The sequence below is a fragment of the Macaca mulatta genome, chromosome 6 (genome assembly GCF_049350105.2).
Source record: "Macaca mulatta isolate MMU2019108-1 chromosome 6, T2T-MMU8v2.0, whole genome shotgun sequence".
NCBI classification, from domain to species: Eukaryota; Metazoa; Chordata; class Mammalia; order Primates; family Cercopithecidae; genus Macaca; species Macaca mulatta.
This window is the reverse complement of record NC_133411.1, coordinates 37,220,796-37,235,019: the sequence shown is the minus strand read 5'-3', so window position 1 is coordinate 37,235,019 and position 14,224 is coordinate 37,220,796. Positions and strand designations below refer to the sequence as shown.

Genomic DNA, 14,224 nt, shown 5'->3' with positions numbered 1-14,224 from the left:
GTTTGGAGGACTTTGTGTTGCAACTTCCATCTTCACCTTCCCAACTCCTCCAGATTTCAGCTTAAATGGCACCTGCTCAAAGAAGCATTCCCATCTAGGATATCACCACAGGCCCCATGCCCAGATTTGCACATCCACTACCTAACACAATCCCTGGCACATAACAGGACGCTACAAATATTTGCTAAATGCATTTATTAGCCCTCTTCATACAAATGATGAATGTGCTATTCATCTAATTCTCTATCAGTGTGACTGGTTAACCCTTATTAACCAATTAACGACTATGTGCACAGCACTGTTGGCATATGGAGGGGATGAAGCTAAAAACAAAAACCCAGAGCAGAAGGGAATGTCCTCTATCAGTATAGCTGTAGTCTCTGGGAGATGGGGGCTGGGGCTTCAAGAGAACATGCAACTATGACAAAAGACACAAGGTCACACAATCAGTAAGTGGCAGAAGGGGAATTCAAACTCAGGTCTGACTTCAAACCATGCCCTTTCCATCCTAGTGGGTTCTAACATTCTATGCTCTCCTCTGTTGTGAGTACAAATTTTGAAAAGGTGAGAATTAAACCCGACTTGATATGGAAAAAGAAATCAATCAGGGCTAGGGAATGGAAGAGGAGAGAGAAAATAAAACAAAGATGATATCAATGGGTTCACCACCAAATGGAAGGAGCAAGGGCCTAGAAAACGCACATACTCAGCTAGCAGCCAAGTACCCAGTGCTCTGACTCAGCTGACCACAGAATGACACTAATCCTAGGGGCCCTGGGTGGGGGTGCCACAGCCTGATATGGGCTGCTGTCCCAGCAGATGAGGCAGAAGTTTATCTTTAATAGCTGCTCTAGTAACAGGCATCCAGGCTGTGATATGCTTAATCTAATTTTCCTCGCCATATTTAATTCTCAAAACATTAGCCATCTGTTTCCTGAATTCATGATGACACGGCTGCCTGGTCTGTTTGCGGAGAGCGGAAGGAAAAATCCAGAGGTCTTTTCTCCACTTGTCTCTGCTAAATCCAGCAAGGCTGCAGCTGCATACCAGCCCCACATTAAAAGATATAATTACTGAGCCCAAGGTCTCCAGTCTTCAATGACATGGACAGCAGTTAAATGTACTTCAGGGCCAGGAAAGGGCAAAAACTGGGCCAAACCAGCAAACCTGCTACAATCACCCTCACCTACCACTGTTTCCAATTATTTCTCAGGTGCAAACCCAGCCTCCCACTTCTGTAACCTTATCACCTCCCATGCTTCCTGAAATTCTCTGGGAAGAGGGCCTTGTTGGAGAGTTTTCTGTGCAATCCATCTTTGCAGTGTAGGTAACTCATCTTACTTGACATATTTATTTCTCAGAACATCTCTCCACTCCACTCAGATTCAAGCTGAAAATTCAAAGTAATCCTAATCATAATCAAACTTTTGACTTAAAAAATTGATGATATTTAAGCATAATCAAATTATACTTGTAGAAATGTGCACTAAGAATCTGGTACTCATACTTGTTTTTGTGTGTGTGTGCATTTTCTTCAGGGAGTTGGGGGTGCTCACCTCATGATTGCTTTTGCTGGCTTGTTTTAAGTAGCAATACCCCATGCTTTCTTTCTGGCGAACTACAAACAGATTGTGCCATCCCAGATGAGTTCTCCTTCCTCTTCCCACAAACCATAAAGAATACATTTGAGACCATGCTAGCTTTGGGTGTTTTTGTTTTTTTGGCTAAGGTGGGCAAAACTGAAAAAACAAAACACAGCCAAACTTAACAAGGATTCCCCCATGTACCCTTTCAGTTCCACAACCTTTTATTTCTATGAAAGACTTGCTCAACCCTGAGGTGTAGGGTGTCTAATGAAGAAACAACAGGAGCTGGGATTTGGAAAAAATATGCAACAGTGTATAAGCACTATGAGGCAGGGTCTCTTGCCTGTTATGTTCAGTGTTGTAGTCCCAATCCCTAGAATGGTGCTCAAGAAATATTTGCTTAATGGATGAATGAAAGGAAGCTATGGAACAAAGAAAGATGACTGGTGAAGATCCCATAAAGGCTCTTCCAGTGCTGACTTTAGTAACTGTAGACTGAGACTCACATAGGTCATGAAATCAATTTAGTGAGCTTGACTAGCATATATGTACATATATTTTAAAGAATGAACTAGAACAGAATAGAAAATATCTTAGTAAGGGGAAATATAGTTTTGTAAAACTGCTGTTTCAGATACATACCCAGGATTGCAATGTAAAATATGTTTCTTACTGGTTAAAAAAAAGTTGGAGAAAAATGCTTGCCTAAGGGTATTAAGACAGATTCGCAGGCTCAGGCCAGGACTTCCCGGATCAGAATCTCAGGAATTTTGCACTTTGAACAAGTTCCCGTGGGGATTCTGATATACACTAAATTTTAGTATCTCTAGTCTGACAACCACTTTAGGGTCTGGAATTTCAAGCATTTAAGAGTCATGGAAGAGCTGATCAACAAATTAGTTCAACTCCATTTTCATGGCTATCACCTGTTTAAAGGGTGGGGTGGGGGACAAGCATTTCATGACCATAAATAAAATGCAATTGTCCCCTTTCTGCCTGATACTGACCTCATTGCTGGGCCATTTCCTCCCCAACTCTTTCCATACACTCACTCCAAAGGCCAATCAGACCTGTTCTAGTACAGGTTGGCCACAGAGCTTTCATCTTCCAAGATAAACAGATGAAGAGGATTTAGTTGCCAGATGTAAGGCTGGACTGGGGCCTGCAGGGAGAAACTGCTTAGCAAAGAACAAAAACTCGCAGCCCAGAACCAGTCATCAGATATCTATGTACAGCAGGTGTGGCCTATTCTACCCTAATCCTGGCAAAGCTAGTAGCCACCTGTCCTGACAACTGCAGACAAAACTCCTTGGAATGACAATCCGGCTCCACTGGAGGCCCAGGCTTCCAAAGGCCCATTGGGAATCCTCTATAGCAGCTGTCCCTCATCCTGCAATCACTGAGTTCACCCTTCCCCACTCCATACCAATTAAGCAACCTCTGTTGTGTGTAAGTCCACGTACATTGGTTTCCCTCTGGGCCTCTCTTTAGGTAATAAACATAAAAGTCACCATTCTTTCTTTCTCACTTCATCTCACTTCAGATATATACCTTTGAACTCAGCTTTAACAATCAAGACACTGATTACACCATTTTCAGATCCCTCTCTTTCCTCAGAACCTTCTTTTTTGCTGAGTGGAAGGAGGAAGATCTTCCACATCCACCTGAATGGGAATCACCGCAGGAGGCCTCTGCCTCTGGGACACTTTGGGTGATTTGTGCACAGGATCCCCCTGGCCCCCTGCAGCACTCACTGCCTAAGCTACTCATCTGCCGCTAATCTATGAGTCTCCATGTATTGCTGTGTGTGAACTGCTCTTATTTTTTATTGTATTTTCTCCTGAACTTGACTTGCAAATTCCTGGGAGATAGCAAAGACTCTGGAAACTTCTATCTTGTTCCCACAGTGCCTTGCTTAAAAAAAAATCTTTTTCACTTGTGGAAGGGCATTTGGCAATCACACTCTATGTCAAAAGCTATCGGCACTGGACAAGTTAATAAAAATCTGTTCATCTTAGCAGGAAGTATCTTTCACCACATTTGGTTGGTCAAGCACCAAATTGTTAGGGCTACATTCCAGACACAAAAAATAGCAGTGAACACTAAATTTTGAAGAAAAAAAAAAATTACACTAACAGGGTCAGACTAACAATATTAAAAACAAAAGATAAAAGTCCACTAGCCTCCAAAATTGGCGTCAGGAATTTTGTCTTATTTATTGTTATGTGTCAGTGGCATGCTAAGGGTTTTACGTCACTCTCATTTAATCTTCACGATGACCTATGAAGTGGGTATTATTACAGCACTCCATTTCATAGATAAAGGAACTAAGGCACAGAAAGCTCGAATAACTTTCCAAGGCTGATAAATGCAAGAATGAGGATTCAAACCCAGAACTGACTTCACTACGACCCTCTACTGCTTCTCTAATTAATCCAACTCCTGATATATATTCTCAAACCATAAATTGGGCAAAGTTCTCTTTCCTAAAGAAAAGGCTGTAAACAAATGTGTTTTTTTTTTTTTTTTAATTAAAAAAGTGGAATGCATCACAAATCTGCATGTCATCCTGCGCAGGGGCCATGCTAATCTTCTCTGTATTCCAGTTTTAGTATATGTGTTGCCAAAGCAAGCAAGCAGCCAACCAACTAAACAACCAATCTATCAACCCTTCTGCAAAGGAAAACAGATGGGGGAATTTATGAATATACTTAATTACCTTGGGTCTGCAAGACTTCATCTTTAAATCTTTAATCTGTTTCTTCGTCACCATCATCCCCCACCTGATTTCAGTTTAGACTCTGATCACCTCTTCTACAGATGATTTCAACAGCCTCCTAAATTCTGTTGACTTTAATGTCGGAATATATCTGGAATCTGACCACCCTCACCCCCAATAAGACTCCAAACTTTGGCCAGGTGTGGTGGTTCATTCCTGTAATCCCAGCACTTTGGGAGGCCAAGGCTGGAGGATCGCCTGAGTCCAGGAGTTTGAGACCCGCCTGGACAAGATGGTAAGATCCCACCACCACCACCCCCACCCCCGCCGCCGCCCAACTCTACAAAAAACAAAACAATTGCTGGGCGTGGTGGTGCATGCCTGTAGTCTCAGTTACTTAGGAGGCTGAGGCAGGAGAATCTCTCAAATCCAGGTGAAGACAGTGAGCCAAGAGAATGCCACTGCACTCTAGCCTGGGCGACAGAGCAAGACTCTGTCTTGAAAATATGAAATTTAAAAAAGACCCTAAGTTTCTACCCTTGACACCCCTGCGGTTGAGTCTCAACACATCAGTGTGTCCTTTTTAGAAGGTTAAATCAGGTCCCATCACAACTGTGCTCAACATTACCTCCAGCCTGATCTCTCCCAACTCTCTCCTTTGCTCATTCTACTCTTAGAATATGGCTTCCCTGTTCCTGGAACAAATGTGTCACATTTATGCACCAGGGTCTTTGCATTGGCTATTCCTTCTGCCTGGAGCTCTTTTCTCCATGATATCTGCATGGCACACTCCCTTGCCTCCTTTATGTCTTTGCTTAAAGGTCACTGTCCAGTTGAGGCTTTCCCTCAATACCTGGTTTAAAAGTGCACTCTATCTTCCCACCCCAGGACCTGCATTCCCTCTTGGCTTGTTCCATTTTTGTTTTTAGCCATAGCACTTATCACCTTCTAACATACTATATAAAAATAGTTATTGTGTTTATTGTTTTCTCTCACTAGAATGGATGCTCCCTGAGACCAGAAATGTTTATGTTGTGCCCACTGGTGTATCTCCAGCACCTGGAACACTGCCTAGCACATGGTATGTGCTCAGCAAATATTTGCTGCATTACTGTTTTAAATAGCTTACTAGTAAGAAAAACTGATAACCCCAGGTCATTGCCCTATTTACCCTATGGCTTTTGCATACTCCAGGGTTCTGGTTCACTCTGGGAGGCACTCATTCACCTGCTTGAGAAACTAGGGGATGGGGAGCTATTAAGGAGGGAAGAAATAGTTTTTCAGTCAATCCATTCTAGTTCTAGGGGATAGATCTGGGGAGAAGGTTGGAATTATGAATCTGCTCCAATAGTTGAGGCAAGAGAAGATAAGAACTTGAGAAATAGTTACCAGAGAAGAAAGATGCAATGAATGAGTGGATGTTGGGGGCGGTGGGAATCGGACTGACTCTCAGGTTTTTGGGTTGGGTGATTAAACAGATAGTGTCAGCAGTAATGGAGACAGAACACACCAGAGAAGATAATATGGGAGTGGGAGTGGGCCTGGGGAGATAATTCTCCCCCACTTAGGTGAATGTTCACTTCAGCAGTCCACTGATAAATAACTTAAGTGATTAAGACAAAAAGCTCACTCAGGGGTACAAAGCAAAAGAATCCTACAAGAAGACCACTGCTTTGTTTCTATTAATTGGTGGCACCGAGCTGGCCTTTAGGAAGACAGATTCCCTTCTAAGGAAAAAGGCAGGAATGTCTTCTCATGGGTTAAAATTTTCAGGGTGATTATGCACCAGAACGCACACACACACACATATATATACACACATACACACACACATATATACCTACCAAGATTCCTGCATACTTGACGACTTGCCCTATTGTGTTGAAAAAACAGCTTCAGAATTAGGCAATCTTAAAAGGAACCCATGGTAAAGATCCCTGAACAAAGGTTTCCCAACAACATAGCTAAATCCACCCTTTGCATAACTTACATTTTTACCCTCATATCCTTACCTGGAAAGTTCTCTCGATTTAGCTTAGGCCTGCGGACAATCACAAAGTCTTTTTCACTCCCTTTGCTCTTCAGCCGTTTCCGTGGGGGGCTCTCCGGGTGGCCCAGGTTTGAGAATAGTTCCTGGGGGATGTTCTCACTGTCGGGCTCCTCTTTCTCCAGGGCGGAGACCCCCATGCCTGACAGCAGTTCAGAAGTCTTGCTGGAATCCCATCCCCACGTGAAGCTGGTGGCAACGTTGCTACTCAGGTCTGGAATCTCCTGAAGGTGCTTCCTGCAGAAGTGCACAATACCCCCGGTTCCTTTCGAAAACACACCCATAAATAATTCCAAGGAAGGCATTAAAGAAGCTGCAGTTTATGTATTGTGGAAAACCTTCACAGCAGCTAACACAATCGCATTTTTTTACGTGCCCGCGGAGAGTTACCAAGAAAATGAAGAAATGAAAAGAACAAATCGAGAAGGCTCTTTGACTTACGATCCTGCAGAAGGCCTCAAGAATTTCTCCCAGCGGAGGGAACAGACAAGGAGAGAGACAGGGCAATCATACAGTGATTGAAAACGGTGGCAAAAAAGCCCAATTAAGGAAGCCAGATAAAACCGCACGCTGATCCCCGCACTAAGGCATTCATCCATTCACACTTTCCCCAAGAAGGGGCTAAGCAACCATTCACTTAACAGCATTACTAACAATATTAGCCAGTAGCGATATTCGCGGCCTAAAAGAATTATTAAGAGGGTCCATTCATGCTCTTCCCTTTTTGAATCCGTTTACCTGTGCATAGCGTCCGCAGGCTCGGGAGTTTAAAATACGTGCATTAATTGCAGAGCTGCTCGCCTCCCGGATTCCCGATTTGGCGCGCGGCGGCTCCGAGCGTGCTGCTCGGACCCCCAGGAGCCAGACCCGCTAAGTCTAGCAACGTTCCATCCCCACCGCGCGCGCAAGACTCTACAGCCCGCTTTGCTTCGCGGCCGCACTCTGAGGCCCCACGGCCTGCTGGGAATTGTAGTTTCCGTCCCGTTTCGTAGTCCGACGGGCTCGCCCTAACTTCCTTCCCTTGCAGCTTTACCCGCCTTCCAGATACCCACAACCCCCCGCGGGAGCGGGACTGGTCGGCCCATGGGGTAGGCGGGGAGGCGGAAGCGGGCGGTGCTACGGCTGACTGGGAAATGTCAGCCGCTGGACTGTGGACGGATTTTTCTTTCCCGGGAGCCGGCAGGCCTTCTGGTGATCACCAGCGCTGTCGTCTCTGAGCGTGGATCCCAGAACCTGAACAGCTGTGACGGCCGCCGCTTCCCGGTCCCATCCAGACGCTGTCTGGCGAGATCGGACAGTGAGCCTAAGGCGGAACGCGTGAGGCGCTTTTGAGTGTGGGGTCCGAGGCCGAGCGCAGGCGGAAAGAGAGGGGACCCGGCAGACCCCAAGTGGCCGCCGCCGCGGGGCCCACGTCCCTAGCTGCTGAGTGGGGACAGTAGCCCAGCCCGCTGGCCAGGTGAGAGGCTGCGAAATGCGGGCGTCGCACCTGTTCGTCCTTTTGCCAGGAAGCTTCTTCCTCCGTGGGGGAGAAGGCGGCCCTTAGAATTGGGTCTGTGGACAGGATCCCTCCTTTATCTGTAAAATACGCACAACAGCTAAACATGAGTCGGAACGAAAGACAGTGGTTTAATTTTAGGGGAGCCGGAGACCCCAGCGGGTCCTGTGTGGTGGGAAGGCTGCGCATGCCCTTGCAGCCTTGACAAGTCTCATAAATAGTAACAGAGGAATAAATGAAAGGACTGTATTTTGCAACGGGCTTTACCCGTGCAACGCAGGGGGCCTCCAGCAAAGCCATTTGGTTGCTTGCTGTCGCTCAACTGGCTACGTGTGTTTGCGTCGCCGCCTAAAAGCAAGCTGCTTTAAGCCTATCTCTGCTGAGAAGAGTTTGGGGGCGGTTGGAGTAGAGAGCGTGACATATTCCAGGTACAATGACCATGCGAAATCCATTGGACAAACTATACTACAACTGTGACCCCGGGAAAACAGTGGAAGAGGGAAGGGGGATGAATTCTAAGCTTCATAAAAATGAAGATTTATAAAGTTCATAAGGAAGCATAACAGCTTCATCTCATATTAGAATATTCAGTGATGCTGTATGACACGCCCTCTGGTTTCCTTGAAAAAATGATTTACTCTATAGTGAAATTAAACTTCCCTTGCCCAGGTATGTGCTTGTTCTTTAGCTTGTTCCTTAGCTTGAAAAGTAACTGCCTCTTGAGGAAGGAATTAATGAACTTTTAGCTTGTTCTTGAAAGGTGAGATTGGTGTAAAGAAGGGATCTGTTCACAACTTGGTTTTGATTGGAACTAGGTGCAGAATACTAGGCTGAGCTGTTCATTAAACTAATGTTGTATGGAAAACATTTTAAAATTCAATATCCTGATGTTTTACAAAAAGTGACCTTTATGTTACTTTGGCTAAGGAGAAAGCATTTGCCTTCCTTTGAAGCTACATCCTTGCCCTTAAGATTGCAACTCGTAGGAGAAAATATTTTTGACACAAAAAATTATAATTTCCTTCAGGAAAGGGAACAAAACAGAGAGAGCCTGTAAGCTAATGGAGGAGAAAGAATAAACAAAAATATTTAAGATGCCATAATGAGAATAAACAGTTTAGAGATGTAAAATAATTGGGAGAGCCCACTTCAGACATAGATCTCATAGATAGGAATCGATGAGATGATTCTAAATTTAAAGATGAGAAATAGCTTTGTTCAGTCTTGGTTTTACTAGGAGTTACCTGGGGAACTAGAATACTTGCAACAGCTGAATTAGTGAACACAAGATCCTCTCTAGGACTTCAGGGAGAGCCTGTCAGTTTTGAAAATCAGTTTAATAGTTTGCCCCGGTAACAGAAATACTTCATCTTTCTAATATGGGAATAATTTTTTTTTGCATTCCTTCTAATCATAACTATTGCCTTAACATAATAAATGCAAGTTTAAATTGGTACATTAGATTCTTTTTAACATAAGGAATTGTATCCATTGAAGACGAGTTTAGTAGGTACATAGAGGTTGCTATCTGGTCATAAAGAACTGTATTGTGATTGCTACTGATGTATCTTGTTTTTTCTGATTGATGTTATTTTTATTTTTATTTTTTGAGATGAAGTTTCACTCTTGTTGCCCAGGCTGGAGTGCAATGGCGCAACCTGGGCTCACCGCAACCTCCGCCTCCCGGGTTCAAGTGATTCTCCTGTCTCAGCCTTCCTGAGTAGCTGGGATTACAGACATGCGCCACCACGCCCGACTCATTTTGTATTTTTAGTGGAGAGGGGGTTTCTCCATGTTGGTCAGGCTGGTCTTGAACTCCCAACCTCAGATGATCCGCCCACCTCAGCCTCCCAAAGTGCTGGGATTACAGACATGAGCCACTGTGCCCAGCCATTTCTTACATCTCTTTAAAAGGAAGAAGGCCCACCCTTCTTTGTTTCTCCATCCTGCTGTCTAGATGATGATAGGATTCCTGAAGTTCCAGCATCTGTCCTGGAACATAAGGATTAAAGCCACCTGCTGAGGATGTGGACTAGAGAGAAGGGGCCTGGGCCTCTGATAATCTGATAACTTACCATAACCACCTATCTCAAGACTTCTTTTACATGAGAAATAAATTCTGCATTGTGTAAGTCTCAGGTATATTGGACTTTTCTGTTACGTGTAGCCAAACTAATCGTGAATAATTTTTTCCAGAACTGATATTCTCTGTAGTGGTGGCAGCTACCTGTTTACATAGCCCTTATCACCCCCTATTTTTTTTTTTTTTTAATTGCCTGTTTCTTCCCACTAGACCTTTTAAGGTCAGGGACTTTGCTTGGATTTTTGTATCCCCAGCCCCTTGAACAGAGCTCAGCAAATAGTAGGGGTTCAGTAAATATTTGCTAAATGAATGAATGATGCTTGGAACTAAGTAGATCTTTAATTCATTGCAATTTAATGCTCTAAGATAGGCAGATGGGGCAAGAACAAACGGATTCAAATTTACTCTGTTTTCCACTTTTCCCATGTAGAGTACAGTCATATATTACCCTTAAATCAAGTAATGGTAGTATAATCTGTATGGTAAAAAGTTTGTGTTAAATTCTGTATTAAACATGACTTAGCATTCTGTCTTGATATATCTAAAAGAAACAGGAGAATGTTCTAATTTGTTCCCTGTGAAGACTGAACAAAATAAATCATTAATTAACAATTTAAATTGCATTAAGAAACTGTGTCTAGATTAGAGAAGAGACATGTAATTATGATCCAGGCTCTGTAGTGAAGATGCCTCTCTTTGAGTCCCAGCTTTACCATTCACCAGCTCTGTTAACTTGGACAAGTTACTTAACCTCTCTGTGCTGTTTTTTCTGTTAAGCAAGGAAACGAACAGCCCTTTCTTACTAGGTTGTGAGGTCTAATTTGATAAAGCATGATAGGTACTAATGTTAATACAATGCTTAAAATTTCGTGAACACATGCTAAATGTTAGCTATTCATTATTTTAAATTATTTTATTATTAGGAAGGACTTTACAGATTATTCTCTATCAAAATGTCTTGCAATTTCTATATATGAAATCTTTAAGAATTCAGTAAAATTTTAGTTCTTTTTTCTTATATGCTTACATGATTACTACCTCTTCTCTTCATGCCTTGCAAAAGGTAAAGCAGTTGGTATGTATGCCACTGTCCTCAGGGGCTTGTCACATTTTGGAATTCAGGTTACCTGGTTGGTTCGCCAACTCAGCTCTTAGGTACCTTTAAAAAATATTGTGACGGTTTTTTTTTTTTTTTTTTTTTTTTCGAGTGGGAGTAATAGTCTCTTGCAGTAGTCTGTGTCCAAAACTGAACTCTCTCATACCTGAAATCTTTAAATATGTGAATAACGGTTATGTTTTGAAGATTTAAATTTTGATCATTGGTAGAAATTTGTTGATTTAATCATTCACTTCTAATTCTGGTTCTTTTGATTTTTCATAATTAGGATTTTTGAGTTGTCTCCTAGTTTTTATTATTTTGCACATATCTGAGTAAAAATACAGATATGTGAAGTTAGATAAAATTTCCAGTTGGAACCTAATGATTCATCAGACTCAGATATTTAAGTTAACAGTATTTGAGTCTGATGAATCATTAGGTTCCAGTCAGAAATTTTTCATTCAGTTTCAGAATCTTTGGTTTTGACAAAATTGTTTTCAGTGTTTTGTTTGTGTTCTGATCACTTGGTACCCATTCTCTCTCTCTCTCTCAAAACATTTGGAATTCTTCAAATTACATAATTAGCTTAACCTCTAAAGTTCCATCAAAGGATATTTGGCCTGAAAAACTTTTATCAGCCATAAAGTACCCAGGAAACAGTACTTCAAGTCATTAACATTAACATGCTAATTGTGAAACCATTATAAAGGCATTTGAAAGTAATATTTAATAATATTTTGATGATTGGGAAAAGATTGAATTGGATTTTAAATGTTTAAGACTTTCAGAACTGGTATTTTGAAGGGTACAATATGCCCACACATCAGGCACTAAAATCTGGTAGTTTTAATGAATTGGCATTTTGATTTCAAGTATAATTAAGTTTTGCTACTGTGGTGCTTAATCACGTGGAACTGAATTTTTATTTGCCTCCCCATTTTAGTATCATCATCATCATTATCATCTCCTTTCTTCTCCTTCTTCCCTAAACCTTGCAACTCATCACTTGAATGTTGGTACAAGGTTAAAGATATGGACTTTAAAACTATTATTTTCTCAAGTTAGGAAAACCCCAACTTTTATCTCCAATTTCATGGGATTCCTGGTCCTAACCTGTGTCATAAGAAGGCAATATAGTTCAGCCTGAACAGAAATAGATGGTATGGTAAACAGAATAATAAACCCCTAATAATGTCTATGCTCTAATCTCTGGAACCAGTAAAAATGATGAAATTATTCAGACAGGCCCAGTGTAATAAGATGAGCCCTGAAAAACAGATTTCAAGCATGAGGAGAATTTGACAAGCCATTGCTGCTTCTAAAATATTCAGGACCACAGACACACAGACACACATACACACACACACACACACACGCAGAGAGAGAGAGAAGTGTGTGAGGAGATAGATACGTTAATTTGACGATGATGATTATTTCACTGTGTATGTAAAATATATCAAAACATCACTGTTGTGCATTTTAAATATATACAATTTTAAAAGATATGCAGAGCCACATGCAAAGACTGGGGAGAGGCCTCTAGAGCTAAGGTTAAATGCCAGCTGTCAGCTTGCAGGGGAACAAGGATCTCAGTCCTTTAACCATGAATAACTGAGTTTTGGCTTGGCTAGGTGGATCATGCCTGTAATCTCAGTGCTTTGGGAGGCCAAAGTGAGAGGATCACTTGAGGCCAGGCATTTGAGTCCAGCCTGGGCAACATAGCAAGACCCTGTCTCTAAAAAAAAAAAAATTTTTTTTAAATTAGCCAGGTATGGTGGTGTGCACCTGTAGTCCTAGTTATCTGGAAGCTGAGGTGGGAGGATCAATTGAGCCCAGGAGCTCAAGGTTATGTTGAGCCATGATTGTGCCACTGCCCTCCAGCCTGGACGACAGTGTGAGACCCTGCCAGTAGCCTGACTGAGATTGCAAACTTGCTGACACCTTGATTTTAAACTTGTGTGCCCCTAAGCAGAGAACTAAGTTGAACTATGCTGTGTTTGAACTTCTGACCTATAGAAGCTATAAGATATTAATAAATGGATGTTGTTTAAACTCACTAAGTTTGTAGTAATTTGTTACAGCAGTGGTAGGATACTAACCCGAAGGTATATAACCAAATCATTTATTACTAGAATAAAGGACCCATAATTCTATTTATTCCTCTACAACCCTTTAAAGTGCTGACTATGAATCAGACTGAAAAATTGAGTGCCATAGTAAAAACATTAATAGCTAGTGTCAGGTTTAAAACTGATTCTGTTGTTTGCTTATTATGCCCATAATCTTACCACCTGAAGACTGTTGATGTTTTAATATATTTCATTGTTACCTTACTCTTTTTTATGTTTACATAAAAATATGTGCCAAATTTTCAATTGCTGTTAGGGTAATTTTCTGATGTTATTAAATAATCTTAACAAACGTAATTTCTTTTTTTTTTTTTTTAATTATACTTTAAGTTCTAGGGTACATGTGCACAACGTGCAGGTTTGTTACATATGTATACTTGTGCCATGTTGGTGTGCTGCACCCATCAACTCGTCATTTACATCAGGTATAACTCCCAATGCCATCCCTCCCCCCTCCCCCCTCCCCACAATAGACCCCTGTGTGTGATGTTCCCCTTCCCGTGTCCAAGTGATCTCACTGTTCATTTCCCACCTATGAGTGAGAACAAGCGGTGTTTGGTTTTCTGTTCTTGCGATAGTTTGCTGAGAATGATGGTTTCCAGCTGCATCCATGTCCCTACAAAGGACACAAACTCATCCTTTTTTATGGCTGCATAGTATTCCATGGTTTATATGTGCCACATTTTCTTAATCCAGTCTGTCACTGATGGACATTTGGGTTGATTCCAAGTCTTAGCTATTGTGAATAGTGCCACAGTAAACATACATGAGCATGTGTCTTTATAGCAGCATGATTTATAATCCTTTGGGTATATACCCAGTAATGGGATGGCTGAATCATATGGTATTTGTAGCTCTAGATCCTTGAGGAATCACCATACTGTTTTCCACAATGGTTGAACTAGTTTACAATCCCACCAACAGTGTAAAACTGTTCCTGTTTCTCCACATCCTCTCCAGCACCTGTTGTTTCCTGACTTTTTAGTGATTGCCATTCTAACTGGTGTGAGATGGTATCTCATTGTTGTTTTGATTTGCATTTCTCTGATGGCCAGTGATGACGAGC

General features: G+C 42.0%; 2 protein-coding genes, 1 non-coding gene and 1 pseudogene across 4 annotated transcripts in view; 2 read left to right on the top strand and 2 right to left on the bottom strand.

The window, feature by feature from the left end:
• Positions 1-7,296, bottom strand: part of SKP2 (S-phase kinase associated protein 2) — a 31,842-nt gene extending 24,546 nt beyond the window's left edge. Inside the window, exons 1-2 of the mRNA XM_015139866.3 lie at positions 7,091-7,296; positions 6,318-6,589 (exon numbers count right to left, since the gene is read on the bottom strand). Coding sequence (XP_014995352.1) covers positions 6,318-6,589; positions 7,091-7,098 — 280 coding nt within the window. The 5' untranslated portion in view covers positions 7,099-7,296. The remainder of the gene's footprint in view (positions 1-6,317; positions 6,590-7,090) is intronic.
• On the bottom strand, positions 4,120-4,220 carry LOC114679085 (U6 spliceosomal RNA; annotated as a pseudogene).
• A 165-nt stretch (positions 7,297-7,461) lies between the features above and the next one.
• The window catches only part of LMBRD2 (LMBR1 domain containing 2), a 56,508-nt gene continuing 49,745 nt past the window's right edge, over positions 7,462-14,224 (top strand). Inside the window, 1 exon segment of one of the 2 annotated variants that reach the window (NM_001266468.1) lies at positions 7,462-7,808. The gene's annotated coding sequence lies outside the window, so the exon portion shown is untranslated. 2 annotated transcript variants of the gene reach the window in all.
• Positions 11,388-11,484, top strand: MIR580 (microRNA mir-580). Its single transcript, NR_032625.1, has one exon. It is a non-coding gene; the product is annotated as a microRNA mir-580 (primary transcript).